We start from the raw sequence: 13,725 nt of genomic DNA, 5'->3' as shown, positions 1-13,725 counted from the left end.
ACATTCTTTTATACTCTTTTTCAGGTATCAGAGTATTCGCCGGACAATGACTAGTGAGAGGTCTGAGGACATTGGCCAAGCCAGTGGCATTGAAACAGGAGCTGGAGATGAAAATGATTTTGCTCATTTTAGTTCAGGTAAAGTGGCAGATTTTATCCATTCATTGCTGCATGTTTGAGTTAAAACACAATAATTGGATAAGTGTGTGGGAATGGGAAGCCAAATAAAAGTAGATCATATTTATCTATTTTATAAAAAAAAACCTTGAGAAGTATTAATTAAATGTCAAGAAGCTTCCATGCTTAGACACAAATAGTTGGAACTTAGTTATAACAATGAATGAGTTATGAAATCTTTGTCAGTCTCACTGTTGCGGGGTTAATAGCAACAGCTCACTCTTTCTGAGCAGTACAAGCCTTTAGGAACTTTGTTCCTTTGTGGATTATCAATTGCTCTGTTTACTTTTCATTTTAATCTAAGATCAAAGATCAAAGACCATTTTTGTTTCTCTAGTTATTTGCATTCACTTTTGTAAAGTTTTTTGGAACAAGTACAGAAAAGGTGCTCTGAAAGTTGTCAGAGAAATTCATTGCTTTACCACCCAAAACAATTAACAAATGTGATTGTAGGCCTGTGCCAGCACAGGGTATTCTAGAACTCAAAAGACTTACTGAACCATCCTAGTCCTTTCGAATTTTATTCCTGGCCTGGGAATACGTTGTTACACAGGGGGTAATTTTAATCCCCCAGGACGGAGAAAGCGGGGTGGGGGGGTGGTTAAAAATAAAAATAAAAATTGGAAACCTGACCCTAATCCACCTCCAACTTCCAGTTTTAACAGAGATGGATTTGGTGGCGGGTTTGTTCTTAAAATATTTTAAAGAGGCTGCTTGCCCCGAATTTAACCTGTGTTTCCCATTTAACTCCTGGGGGCCAGGTTTTCTGGGCCTCGGGAAACCTGGCAGCTGAAGGGAGGCATGAATAGTTTGATGGAACAGGTAAGTGCCTTTCCAGCACTGCTTGTGGGCCAGGAGGAGCAGGAGTGCTCCCTCCCCCACCCGACCCATCAAGTGTACCTGCTTCCATCCCCACAATTGGACCCCCTCAATCGGCAGACCCCCAGCCCCACCATGCCCAATGTCCAACTCTCCACCAGCCCCCCCCACTCCACCGATCTCCTCCCGAAATCAGACCCCACCCCCAATCTCCTCTTGATATCAGACCCCCCCCTTCTCCACCGCCTGACATCAGACCCCACCACCAATCTCCATCTCCTGGCCCCTGATGTCCTCCCCGCCTCTCTTCCTCCCCACCGCCACCACCCCCCCCCACCCCCCACCCCCCACCCCCCCATTTCAGGCCTTCCTGCCCGACAGCCAGCCAGCCTCTCGATCTGGCTGGGTGCGGGCAGAAAACCGATTTGAAAAATTTAAAAGATGTCCTGACGTCAAAATTTTCAGGACATCTGGGAAACCCATACTTCCGAGTTTCCAGTTCGCAAATCGTCACGGCCCCCCCAGCCCAGCACTCTCCTCCCACCTCAGAGTTATTATCAGGGCCATAGAATCTACAACACAGAAACAGGCCGTTCGGCCCAACTGATCTCTGCCAGCATTTATGCTCCACATGAGACTCCTCCCACCCTTCTTCATCTAATCATATCTGCATATCCTTCTATTCCTTTCCAGTGCAACTCTGGTTTTACACCCTGCCCAAATTTACTCTTTATTGAAGTCAATGGAGAGTAATATTGGGCAAGGCGTAAAACCGACACTTCATCCTGTCCTGTGGGTTTCCTGCCTGGCGAGTTAGGTAAAATTACCACCCATGTCTTTGGATGATGTCGCTGAGGGTCAGCATGTTGATGAGGAATAGCAGGTCCCATGGTTGGATCCTTGGGGGCCTCCAGAGGTAACGGCATGGGGGCAGGAAGAAAAGCCATTGCTGGAGATACTCTGGACAAGATGAGCTCAATGAGGGGATGAGAGGAAATCGGAGGGAATCTAGAGAAAGACATGGGCGGGGGGGCGGGGCTTGGGGAACGTTTAGTTTAGTTTAGTGGGCAAATTGAAGTGGGGAATGTGGCAGAGACAACTGAATCGGTGGTCTCAATCTTAGTGAGAAAGAAATCCACGAGCTCCTCGCACTTGGAGGTAAGGGTGGAGGGGACAGGTCGTAGGGGTTTTAAGAGATGGTTGGTAGTAGAGAAAAGAAGTCGGGTGTTAGCTTTGCATTCCAGGATGATCCTAGAGTAGTGAGCGGTTTTGGCAGAAGAGAGACAGGACCAATAGTGCTCGATCTGACAATGGATGGCTAAACGAGTTATGCATCAGATACGTTCAAGTCTGCTCCCCTTGGACCTGAGGGAGCAAGGATGGACACCATACTGTGGGAATGACTAGAGTGGAAGAGGGAAGTAGTTTTACTGGGGATAAGGGCATCTAAGGCGGAAATGAAGGAGTGAAGAGCAGCTCAATAGCTGCAGAAGTATTGTGTCGAATGGAGGACTACAGACTAAACAGTTGGGAGTTTGAAAGTGCAGTTTCTAAGTGACTTGGGGGAGATTTTTTTTTCCAGGATGGACCAAAAGAATGTGGGATTGGAAGGGAGTAGGGGGATATTAATGTTGAGGGATACAAGGAAGTGATCAGAGATGGCCTTGTCTGTGATCAAGACAATGGAAGTGGAGACACCACATGAGATGGCACAATCAAGGGGGTGGCCGTGAATATAGTTAGGAGAGTTTAAAAGGAAAGCGAGGTTACGGGGAGGACAGGAGGGCAGTGAAATCAGATGGGAGAGGTCAAGGTGAGTTGAGATGGAGGTTGAAATCACCAAGAATAAGGAGTTGCTCAGTGCAGAGGGTGAGGGAGGAATGGAGTGAGGATACCTCGTGAGAAACTTAGAGCAGGGCTCGGCTGGCGATAGAGAATGAGGATTTTAAAGGAGAGAGGAGGAACAAGGTAAGATGCTCAAAGGAGGAGAAAGTGCCGGAGGAGTAGGGGGAGAGACAAAGGGGAGGTTTGATGATGAGGGCCAGACAGCCACTATGATAGTTTGGGCAGGCCAGGTGGTGGAAAGTATAGCCAGGCGGGGAGGTTTGAGTTAGGGGCAAGGTGTTACCACCGTGAGCCAAGTTTCCGTCAAAGCCACGATGTCAATACAATCATCCAATAAGATCACGGATGACAATGGCCTTGTTCACGAGTGAACGGACATTCTGAGAGAGATGCAGTGAGGGGTGGTGATTGTAGATTCGCTGGAAGAGTCCAAGGGGGCAACAATGGTGGGGTGAGTAGGATGGGAAGGAGATTGGCGGATTATCCCCCGGTGAGCCAGTGGTTGGGAAGGTTGACTGGAGAGGAGGATGGGGCAGTTGCGGTTGTTGCTCATAAGGAGGCAGCGACATGTGCCTCGATGGGGCATTCGGAGAATGCAGAGAGGTACAGAGGGTAGCCTTGAGCTTATCCAAGGGGGAATTCAATCCTAGTACGGCGACAGAGGAATAGTGAAGGACTGGGGTGGGGTGGGGGGCAAAGTACACAAGTGGAGAGAGCAAGGGGATGAGACAGGAGAGAAGGGCCCAAGAGGTGTCAAGAGAAGAAAAAAGGGAGATGTTTTGAGCTAAAGTTAAAGCATTTACTGTAAAGTGACTGGATTATAATCCTGATAACTGGGACACACACACACAGCTGATAAAAGTATGCTCCACATGCTTACCATGTTATGCCACCATTTTTATTGCTTTACCACAAACTTCTTTTTGATGCATTTAAAAATATTTTCTCAAAACTCCCCCCTCTTTCCATCAGTCCCTGCCACTTCTCTCCCGAAGGTGTCGACTTGTTGCTGGGTTCCACAGTGCTGGTTGGCCTCGGGTATCCTGAGCAAGTGTCCATTCTCTTATGTGATCCCAGAGGGACTGTCACCAGGCTATTCATCTGCAGGGAGTTCACCATTTCCCCCTCTAACCCAGTGGCACTGGGACTACTTGTGGTGTTTGTACTGCCACCCTGCCTGAGATCAACAAACGTGATTGAACCTGAGGCCTTTCTGGCCTGTATGGTTCAGCTCCTCAATGCGTTAACCTGCTGAGGCAGCAAAGAGCTTGGCATCATAGTTTTTAATTCAGGTCAAAAATTAAATTTGTTCCAGCAGGAATGGTAGATTAGAAATCTCCTTTTTAACAGGATGGACTGTAGGCAGCCTCAACCTATGGCCGTGGACCCAGCACACAAGAATGCTCAGAATTTGGTACTAAATTTGTCAATCTCATTTAGAGAAGTCAAAAAATATCTGGTGTGGGAACATTTGGCTTGTCCGACTACAGGGCTAATTTTATGAACACACTATCCTGACAAAATGCCGTAGCCATTGAAAGCAAGTTTACAAAATCGTGCCTGCTTTCAAAGTAGAAAATGTTTTATTCTCCAACATAAATGTTCCTCCCCCTGAAGAGTACAAAAAAATTTTGAAAGTCTAGCAAAAATTAAACTTGGAGTACCAAATCAAAGCATCTCAATGGATTACTTATCACAGTCTTTTGGTTATAAAATCTGATGACTTTACCCATTGAAGTAACCCCTGAATGAATGTGTGTCTGATTAAGTTTTAATTACACATGGAGAGAGCTATTCTGAAACAACTTCAGGATGTGAACATTGCCTGGTTAACTAAGGATGACTGGCCATTTTTGCTTACTGTGGTGTTATAATAGTTGTCTTAAAACTTGAAGGCTCCAAACAATTTCTCGTTCTTTCTGTCTATATTAACCAATGTGATCAAAAACGAGAGTGCTACATTTTCTTGAATTTTTGCAACATTTTACATTGCCCTTCCAATACAATGAATATTTACTGAAAGATGCCCTTTAAAAATGTAACAATCAACAAAAAGATGTTTAATAATGTATGGTATAAAACTGATGAGATGTGACTCTGCAAGATGTCTGAAAATAGCACGTCTCGTTTTGGGCACAGAGTCATGATTATTCTATGACAAACGTGTAAAATGGAATTAAGAATGGTTTTGACTTTTCCCTTTGTCGCAACAGATTTCAGAAGAGAGCCTACACTCTCTCACTCTGCCTCCCGCTCCCGGATGAATTTGCTGCTGCAGTCTCCTCCTGTCAAATTCTTCACCAGCCCAGAATTCTTCACAGTGCTGCATTCAAACCCTGTACGATAATTATTCTGTTGTTTTATTTACGCTTTTCCAGTAATCAGTATATCTAGCTAGCGAACAGCTGCTGATACTAGTTGCACCGCATTCTGGTATCTGCAGACACTTATTTTTTAATGTGTTAGACACCACATTAGAGACTTGAGAACAGTTTGCAGGAAAGAATATGCTTAAGCATCTGGACAGATGACATGCAAGTTAAGCTGGTGCTTTTTTAGAAATTGATGCACCCAAACATCCAACAAAGTGACGCATGAACTAAGCTAGTGAGCTGTCGTTATGCTAAAAAGTGTTAGTTAACTGTAGAGCTCTGACGATCGATCATATTCACTTCCGCACACTCCTCTCAAGCCATGCTACACATTGGAAAATATTAAATGTCACATTTAACTGAGGATTAATCAAACTAGACATCTTATTTATCCAACTGGATTAAATATAGGATTATTAATATTAGCAGGAAGTGGTGATAATGGTCAAGGCTCTGCGGGGGTGGCAGGACTGGTGTCTCTGATGTTTATACAATTTTGCACTGCCATTTATCATAAGTGGTGTGGAAGAGGCTACTTTTAGAAAGATTGAGGTTGCTGAGGATAACAAAATATGTGGCCAGGTAATGTGTATAAGGGAGGTTAGTGGCATTCAAAGCAAATTAAATGATTGAGGTAAAGAATAGCAGATGGATTGTGTGGATAAATGTAATGTGGTGCACATTGGTGCAACAAACATGAAATGTATACACAATGGATGTCAATTGGCAAAAGTAGAGGAAGAAGATGATTTGGATGCCGATTATTGCCTCTTCATTGAAAATAACCAATCAACACGATGCTGTTAGCAACAAAGTTTTTTTTTAAATGTATATATCATGTGGGTATCTGTTTGTCAAAAACATGTTATTTTAACTGGGTACAATTCATTGGTAAGGCTATGTTTGAAGTATCCTGCAGATCCTACCTTCAAAAGGTATTGGTATATTGGTAAGAGTTCAGATAAGAGTGACAAGAATGACTTGGACTTAATGTTTTAGGTTCTAAGGAAACGTGCAAAGAATTGAACTTGTTTTCATTGCAGAAAAGAAATTTGAGAGGGAGGTCATGATGCTGTGAACAGTAGATATTGTGGATAGTTTTTTAACTTGGTGCAATCATAGAATGAAAGAACATGAAGTGGCAAGCATTATTACAGGAAGCATTATTTTTTTCCAGAGTAATGGCTACGTTGAATTGACTCTGTTTAGAACCTAAAAAGTAGTCTTGCTCTATTGATTTAAATGTTTTTAAACAGGGACTGGAGGGATGTTTGGGTAAGACCATGATTGAAAGACATCAGGAAAATATAGGCATAGATCATCAAATACTTTATGGAATATTATATCTTTAGTTGTGCTAGGACTACGGGAAATTTGTAAAATGTGAGTATATGAGAGGATTTTAAAAAGATTTTGTCGCATGTTAATGTTTGCAACCATGCTATTCATTTAGCATTTTCTTACTATCATAAGTAATACCCATCTCTCAGACCGTGTAAGGTTATTTCCCATATTGTGGTGATCATTCTTTTCAATTTTGAATTGTTTTTATCAGAGTGCCTATCGAATGTTTACAACCAACACATGCTTGAAACACATGATCACCAAAGTGAGGCGGGACGCCCATAACTTTGAGCGCTACCAACATAATCGAGACCTGGTGATATTCCTGAATCTATTTGCTAATAAGCAGCTGGAACTCCCGAGAGGCTGGGAAATGAAGCATGACCATCAGGGAAAGGTGAGTAGGACCCCATGGTACAGAGAGTAGGGCTCCACATGCGTGGTTACTTGGTCACAGTATTTGATACCATGCATTTTAGAATTAAGCCTGATTTTAAAAAAAACATTTTCCCCTCCTTATCAATAAAAATACCAGAGTCAAACTGTACAAAACCAGATATTCATTGATTTCAATCTTCAGAAATAATGTTCAACTTCTAAATAATTTGACCACATTTGCATTGGGTTTTCAGAATTTATAACTTTTATCCTAAGTTTAGCAATTTGATGAGAAAACTGAGGACTGATTGCTTTTGCTTCCTTTCCATGATAAAGCGTTTATCCCCTCTTTAGCTCAATGCCAGGTTCTTTTCCTCCTGTAGCAGTCCAAACAAAAATGGATGAAAAGCCTGGATCTACTATGCTCAGCACATTTAGTGAGGCCAACATGCTGGTCCCTGTGAATCACATAAACCAGTGTTATACATAATATTCCTATAAAGCACTTAATCTAAACTGGTAATCAGTTGAGTGTCGAGGTGTTTAGTAGCAGCAGATGCTCTGTATAATGAGCTAAGATCTACACAGATTGAAATGTGAAATGGAGTCAGACCACCTGATTTTACGAGCTGCAGGTTACCTTTGTGGCAGTTGTCATCAATCTTAAATTAATCAAAACTGACTATCAATTTCTATTAATTCAGTTAAATGATGGACCTTTTGAGATTAATTAGTTAGACGAGGATGAGACTACTGAAACTGAATAAAACTACTTGAACTTAGTTTCATAAAGAGTATATGGTACAAAGGTTTCTTACTGCTATTCATTCACAATGTAAAGAATTCAAATTGAATTTGTTTCTAACCTCAGAAGAACTCCTTTGGATATGAGAGAGGGGTCGTGGGTTTGGCAGAATTTTGATGAATAGGGGAGTATGCTGTAATGCCACTGACAAGTTGGTTGGTAAAAATCCATTGAGTATTGAGGCACCTCAAGTGGGCTACTCAGTTAAGTTTGAAGATTAAGTTAAGTTTATATATAGTCATGTACAGTTGCAAGCACCTTGTGTAATCTGGTGCTGACTTCATTTGTCCTTTTCCAGCCCTTTTTTGTTGATCACAATTCCCGCAGCACCACTTTCATAGACCCACGGCTTCCTCTTCAGACCACTCGACCCTCGATTGCATTAGTTCATCGGCAGCACTTGCAAAGGCAGCGCAGCCACAGTGCTGGTGAGGTAGGTACAAGTAACCATTGATTTGACTGCCTGCTTTGATGGACAAAAAATGCCTTAACATTCATGAGTCAAGACTAATGCTGGAATTACATTGTGTTCTAATGTTATTTGGATTATCAGATTACAATACACCTTGCATTAGAAGATGCGAGGTGATTAATAAAAGGAAATATTTAAACGGAGATCCTTGTGTTCTATTTTAAACAAGACATTTTCTCATTCTTGTTTGGAAAGTGCACTTTTTGAATTGGCTTTTTGTACATCGGATACATAGCTTTATTATGAATAGATTTATACAACTTAATTTCTTCAAATAGGACAAGTTACCTTTCAAATAAGCTTGAAGATCAGCGATTGTTTCTAAAACTAAATCGGACATTGGGCTGGGGTGGAGGCTTAGCAAATTGGAGCCATAACGAACAGATTCATGTGATGGCAGGACACAGGTTGAAGCACACAATAAGATGCCGATCTTTCCCTTGGCACAGTGGAGAGATACTGAGTGAAAGCCTCATCATCGAAAGAAAGGGATAATAGAAGTGGAGTCACCCTGGGTCACTCATGGTCATCTCCTTGTCGATGAGGCCAGGGAACAAGTTTCTCACTCTCTGTTAGGGCTTGTGTCGCACAAGACAGCCAAGAAAAGAGGTGGAGTGGGAAAAAACTGCAAAATACTTTGCATTTAACCTGGGAAAATGCAAGTGCATATTCAGTCCGTAGCAATATTTTTAGCTAATCATGAAAATTGTAATCACAAATGCTGTGAATGTAGTATCCCATTCCTCACCACTAAATAGCTCATTATTTCTGCTAGGTGGCAGATGACTCTCGTCATCCAGGGCCCCCAGTTGTGCCCAGACCATCCAGCACATTTGGCACCGTTAGTCGAAACCACTATCAGGACCTGGTGCCAGTGGGTAAGTTAACCTTTCTGCTTACTTGGTGGTGAATTGTACAGCTGATGGTTTAAAGGAATACTACAGGAATGAGCCTGACCTCAGCCTCAAGTATTCAAGCAAATAATACAATCCAGCTGCTTCTAAACACTTTTATTATACTGCCTGTTAAAATATAAAAGTTTTTATTAATTCAACATATATATATTTTACGTCAATATGCACTGTAGCACTTTACCTTTTAGGAGTCCTATAATGTCACTCAGGTCCCACATTGGCTTCCTTGTTAGCGAGCAAGTACTTGTGACAACAGCATAAAGCATTTCCCTATGGAGACAATTATTGTTCAGCATTTGTTACTATTTTATTTACATTTTTCTCTTTTAAAGCACCTGTTCCCCACAGCTGCTGCTGCTTCCCACCACCAGGTGGCAGCAAATTGCCTGACTGGTTCCAGCAGTGTCTTGAACAGCAAAAGCATAGGTCAAAGCAGCTTATAGCATTGCTTTGAGTTCTGAGATTCATGGAACTTCAGTCTTACCCATAATTACTTGCTACTTTACACAATATATCTGATTTTATTCAAACTTTTTTTTTGTGTTTCAAAATTCCCAGTCACCAATGTAAACGAAAAGGACTCTTTTCCTACTGTTCATCAGCTATTGACCCTATTTACATGAAGTTGATGATATCGGTTTTTTTTCCCGTTTGAGTTTTGTTGAGAAATAGGAGAATTTGTTGTTCTGATTCATTTACATGGAGTCATATGATCTATCAGCATGTCTCAGAATATTACTGATTCTGGAGTTTCCTGATATCTATGGGGCCGGATTTTCCTGTGAAAATAATGGCGAGGCTAACAGGGCTCACCATTATTTCTGTGCATCTGGTATAGCAACTTCCGGCGACCGCAGGTGCGCAGTCAAACATGGAAATCTGGAAGTTGTTGTATGAGATGCGACCCTCCTCCTCAAACTCCGCCAGAACGACATCTCGCCAGCTGGCTCCCCATTCAAATGACTGGAACAGCGTGAAGTTCCTGCACTGACCTGATGGATACAAACTATTCTCGCCAAAAAAAAGGTACGTCAAGTCATTTCAAGTCTAAGCACGCTTTTGATGACGTGGTAAGTCTTAATTACTGCCAAACAACCTTGCTGGCACTGAAAATTAACTTATACAAGTGTGGAGTCTCATTCCTTCAGATTTTAATTGTTGCTGGATATTGGGGAAAAAAAATTCTTTACTTTTTCTTTCTGTCTCTTTTACCTCTTTCTTAATTCAGTATTTCTCACCCTCTTTATTTCACTTTCTGTAGCAGATTTGACATTGAATTCACTATTCTAACTTACATTTCCTGGTTCTGATTCTGCAATGCTTATTAACATGCTTCATTCTGATTGGTTAAGGGGATAGACAGTTGCTTGTCCCATTCTCACAGGTCCCAGATGCCTGGGAGAGGGCGCCATGTTGGATTGAGGGCCCCATGAGAGGAACTTGCCGTGCAAAAGCCCATGAAATGTCTCTGGGCAAGTACAAGTCTAACCAACTGCGGGCATCGTTCGTTTGACGCTCACAGGAAAATCAAGCCCGTTGAAATCTAATGAGTAATGTCTGCCATAACCCAAATCAGAAGATTTGTTTGCAAATCCATGATTTGTTGGCAACACATCCCCACATAAGCACTCACATTCCAAAGTGTTACTTTGTTGAGTTGCTTTCAAAATTTGTTTACACTTTCTCTGTTCTTGATGAATAATTAGCAAATAAACAAGCCTGTAACATTAGTCTTACACAATCCAACAATCCTAGTCATTAAAGAGGAAATATTGGCTTCACTGGTTGCATTCTGAAGCAGCCTGCTCCAAAATCTTCACAGCTGTGAGGTCTTTGCAGGTACTTCCATTTAATAACGAGGCAAAATCTCTCATGACATTTTTATTCCAGGAACCTATGCTTTTAAAATATTTGGATTAGTTGACAACTATTTTGTTGCTGCATGACTTCATGTAACTGGGGTTATTCAGGTGTGAACAAAGACAGTTATCAATAACATGCTGTTTTTGGATATAAGTGAATGCAAGTTATCGATTAAGTAGAAGAGGATTATTAGACTTGTGCATGATGCATGGACTTGCTCGGTATATTGTACCGACTGCTCAGTATTGTATTAACTTGTACAGCCCATGTAGGTATGGAATTATGGCCTGCAACTCAGAACGGTAGGACAGGAGTTTGTGTCTGTCCGTCCTACATGGTGAGTTCCAGATATTGACCAGGATATCAGGGGAAGCATCTCTTTCACGGAGAGAAAATCCAAGGGCAGATTTAGCAGAGGTTCTCTCCAGCTCGTTCTAGGGTCCTGAAGTTGAGAGCCTACCCTCCCTTTCACTTGGAGAATGATATATGGACAGGAGCAAAAAATCAGAGGGGGAGGGTGACGATCCAACATTACATTAATCTTTCTTAACTTTTGTTAACATGTCTTCAGACAACATGTTCCAATAAAAGTTACATTTTTACTTTTGGGTAGATGGTATGAATCAATCTCTTAATTGTTGGGTCATTTCAGCAGCTCCAGTGTACAGATCAGTTCAGCATTCTCCATTTTATAATCCCTGTCCTGATGAGATATTCTGTTGTTTTCAGCTTACAATGATAAAATTGTAGCATTTCTGCGTCAACCAAACATCTTTGAAATTCTTCAAGAGCGCCAGCCAGACCTTATCAGGAATCACTCACTCAGGTAATCCCATTGATTGTCCAAGTGGTGGTGCTGGTTGTGTGATGCTGTACATTTTTTCTGTACAGTTGCCCCCCAATATTTTAGTCTCTGCATCTATGCTGCAATGTCTTAAAGGAATTCTCCAGGATGAATGTTCGAAATTATACAAGGCTTACTGTTAAGAACCTAAGAATGAAAGGGAAAAAAAGCCATTCAGCTCATCAAATACTTTCTTTCCATGGAACATATACAACGCACTCAATTATAGAATCTACCCAATGCATTTCATTTTCTGAGGATAGGTTCAACAAAGCTTCTCCCCACATCCTAATCCCAAAACAAACAAAAATGCAAATATCTGTTACATTATTATTATTAATTACTACATTATTTATCCTTGACTGGTTGCTTTCCTTGACATTTCTATTGTCGCATTAGTGAGGAATCATCATGTTCCACGCAGCATTCAATCATTTCAATTTATTCTCAACTTCAATTCTGTTCCTAACCAGATATGTCTGCAACTCCTTTTAAAAGGTGTTAATCAGCAGATCATTGACTGCATTAATTGTAATTTGTTAGACATATCCTTTACCTGAGTTTCTCAATTTAAAAAAAACTTGGAAGAAAATTCCTTCTAATCTTGAGTCGTGTTTGATGCTTTTTAATTTTACGCTCACATCATCTAATTCTCTGCACACAGTCAAAATTAAGTAACCTGCTTGCATAACTATAATCTATCCTTCTCAGCATTTTAAAAGTTGATCATATTTCCACTCGGTCATCTTTGTCCTTTTGAAGGTTGCCTAATATTGCAAATAATATCCTAAACTTGACCTCGCCAGTGATCTGTACAGGTTTATTATCAGATGCCCTTGAGATGCTCCCCTGTACACGATTAGTCTTGTGTATAACTGCTTTGTAATGACTGGATACTCTAAATGAATGGTCATTAATTACTCCCTTCATTGTGTAGATGTTTCATGTTTCCATTTCAAATGTCCTCATCACCTGACAACACAACTTGGTGCCATCAGCAAATTGTATAATATTACAAGAAAGTACCTCCATATCATTAGTAATGCTGTTTTAAAAGACTTTGCCAAATCTGCTTTTACTGTTTAAAAACCATGTTAAGGCATAGTATGTGCAGATTGCAACTATATTCCTTATTGTTAGATCATGGCAGCGCAATTTCATTCTCAGGCGACTGGATGATGTGCCCTTGCCTCACAGATTCTTCCTGCGGCTTCCATTGGCAGGGTAATAATTGAGAGATACTGGCTTACCATCCAGTACGCATTTTGAATGTGATAATTAAGGTAAGGTGGACCTGGATGGCAACCACTCCAGACCAACTCATGGATACCTTAAAAAAAAATAGCTTTTAATGATGAAAGAGACAAACAAACACTTAGGCACTTGGCTGACTCATTTTAATCAATGGTAAAACCCCATTTTTTGAGGTCTTATTATACAACCTGGAGTATATTCCTTTTATTGGTGTACTATATGAGTTAAGATTCAAGTCCAGAAGTATCTTCAACAGCTGTGTTTAAGATTCCCTGGCACAGATGTGACATTGCCCTGGAAATCTGTACTGGAATATTCTGTAATCATTACATTTCACTAATGAATTAAGGACACTAGGCATGCTTCTGTTTTTAAAAAAAAAGCTGAAATATGTTGTGCATTACATTGCCTTCCTTGCTCCTTCCATTATCAATATTGAGGTTGATGGTATCTGACACAATAACGGAGTATACGGAAATATATGGAATGGATGTGCCTATTGCAAAACAAAAAATATGTCTAACAAAATGACATTTCTAAAATTCTCTCTTTCTTTCTATTTTTCCCTCTCTCTTACGCTCCCTCTCTCTCTCCTCTCTAATTTTCTCTCCTGCCACAGTGTTCTCCATTAACTGTTGA

At 41.1% G+C, this 13,725-nt stretch overlaps 1 protein-coding gene across 6 annotated transcripts in view; it reads left to right on the top strand.

Annotated features, from left to right (window-relative positions):
• The window catches only part of hecw2b (HECT, C2 and WW domain containing E3 ubiquitin protein ligase 2b), a 293,802-nt gene that overhangs the window by 197,058 nt on the left and 83,019 nt on the right, over nucleotides 1–13,725 (top strand). For all 6 annotated transcript variants that reach the window (XR_010963450.1, XM_067987771.1, XM_067987768.1 and 3 more), the window contains 6 exons: nucleotides 25–137; nucleotides 5,054–5,178; nucleotides 6,768–6,953; nucleotides 8,038–8,172; nucleotides 8,987–9,089; nucleotides 11,718–11,814. Coding sequence is in view for 5 of the 6 variants with exons in the window: in XM_067987771.1 (XP_067843872.1) it covers nucleotides 25–137; nucleotides 5,054–5,178; nucleotides 6,768–6,953; nucleotides 8,038–8,172; nucleotides 8,987–9,089; nucleotides 11,718–11,814 (759 nt within the window). In the remaining variant the exon portion in view is untranslated. The remainder of the gene's footprint in view (nucleotides 1–24; nucleotides 138–5,053; nucleotides 5,179–6,767; nucleotides 6,954–8,037; nucleotides 8,173–8,986; nucleotides 9,090–11,717; nucleotides 11,815–13,725) is intronic.

This window comes from Heptranchias perlo, chromosome 7 (genome assembly GCF_035084215.1).
Source record: "Heptranchias perlo isolate sHepPer1 chromosome 7, sHepPer1.hap1, whole genome shotgun sequence".
NCBI classification, from domain to species: Eukaryota; Metazoa; Chordata; class Chondrichthyes; order Hexanchiformes; family Hexanchidae; genus Heptranchias; species Heptranchias perlo.
This window is presented reverse-complemented; position numbering and strand designations above follow the sequence as displayed.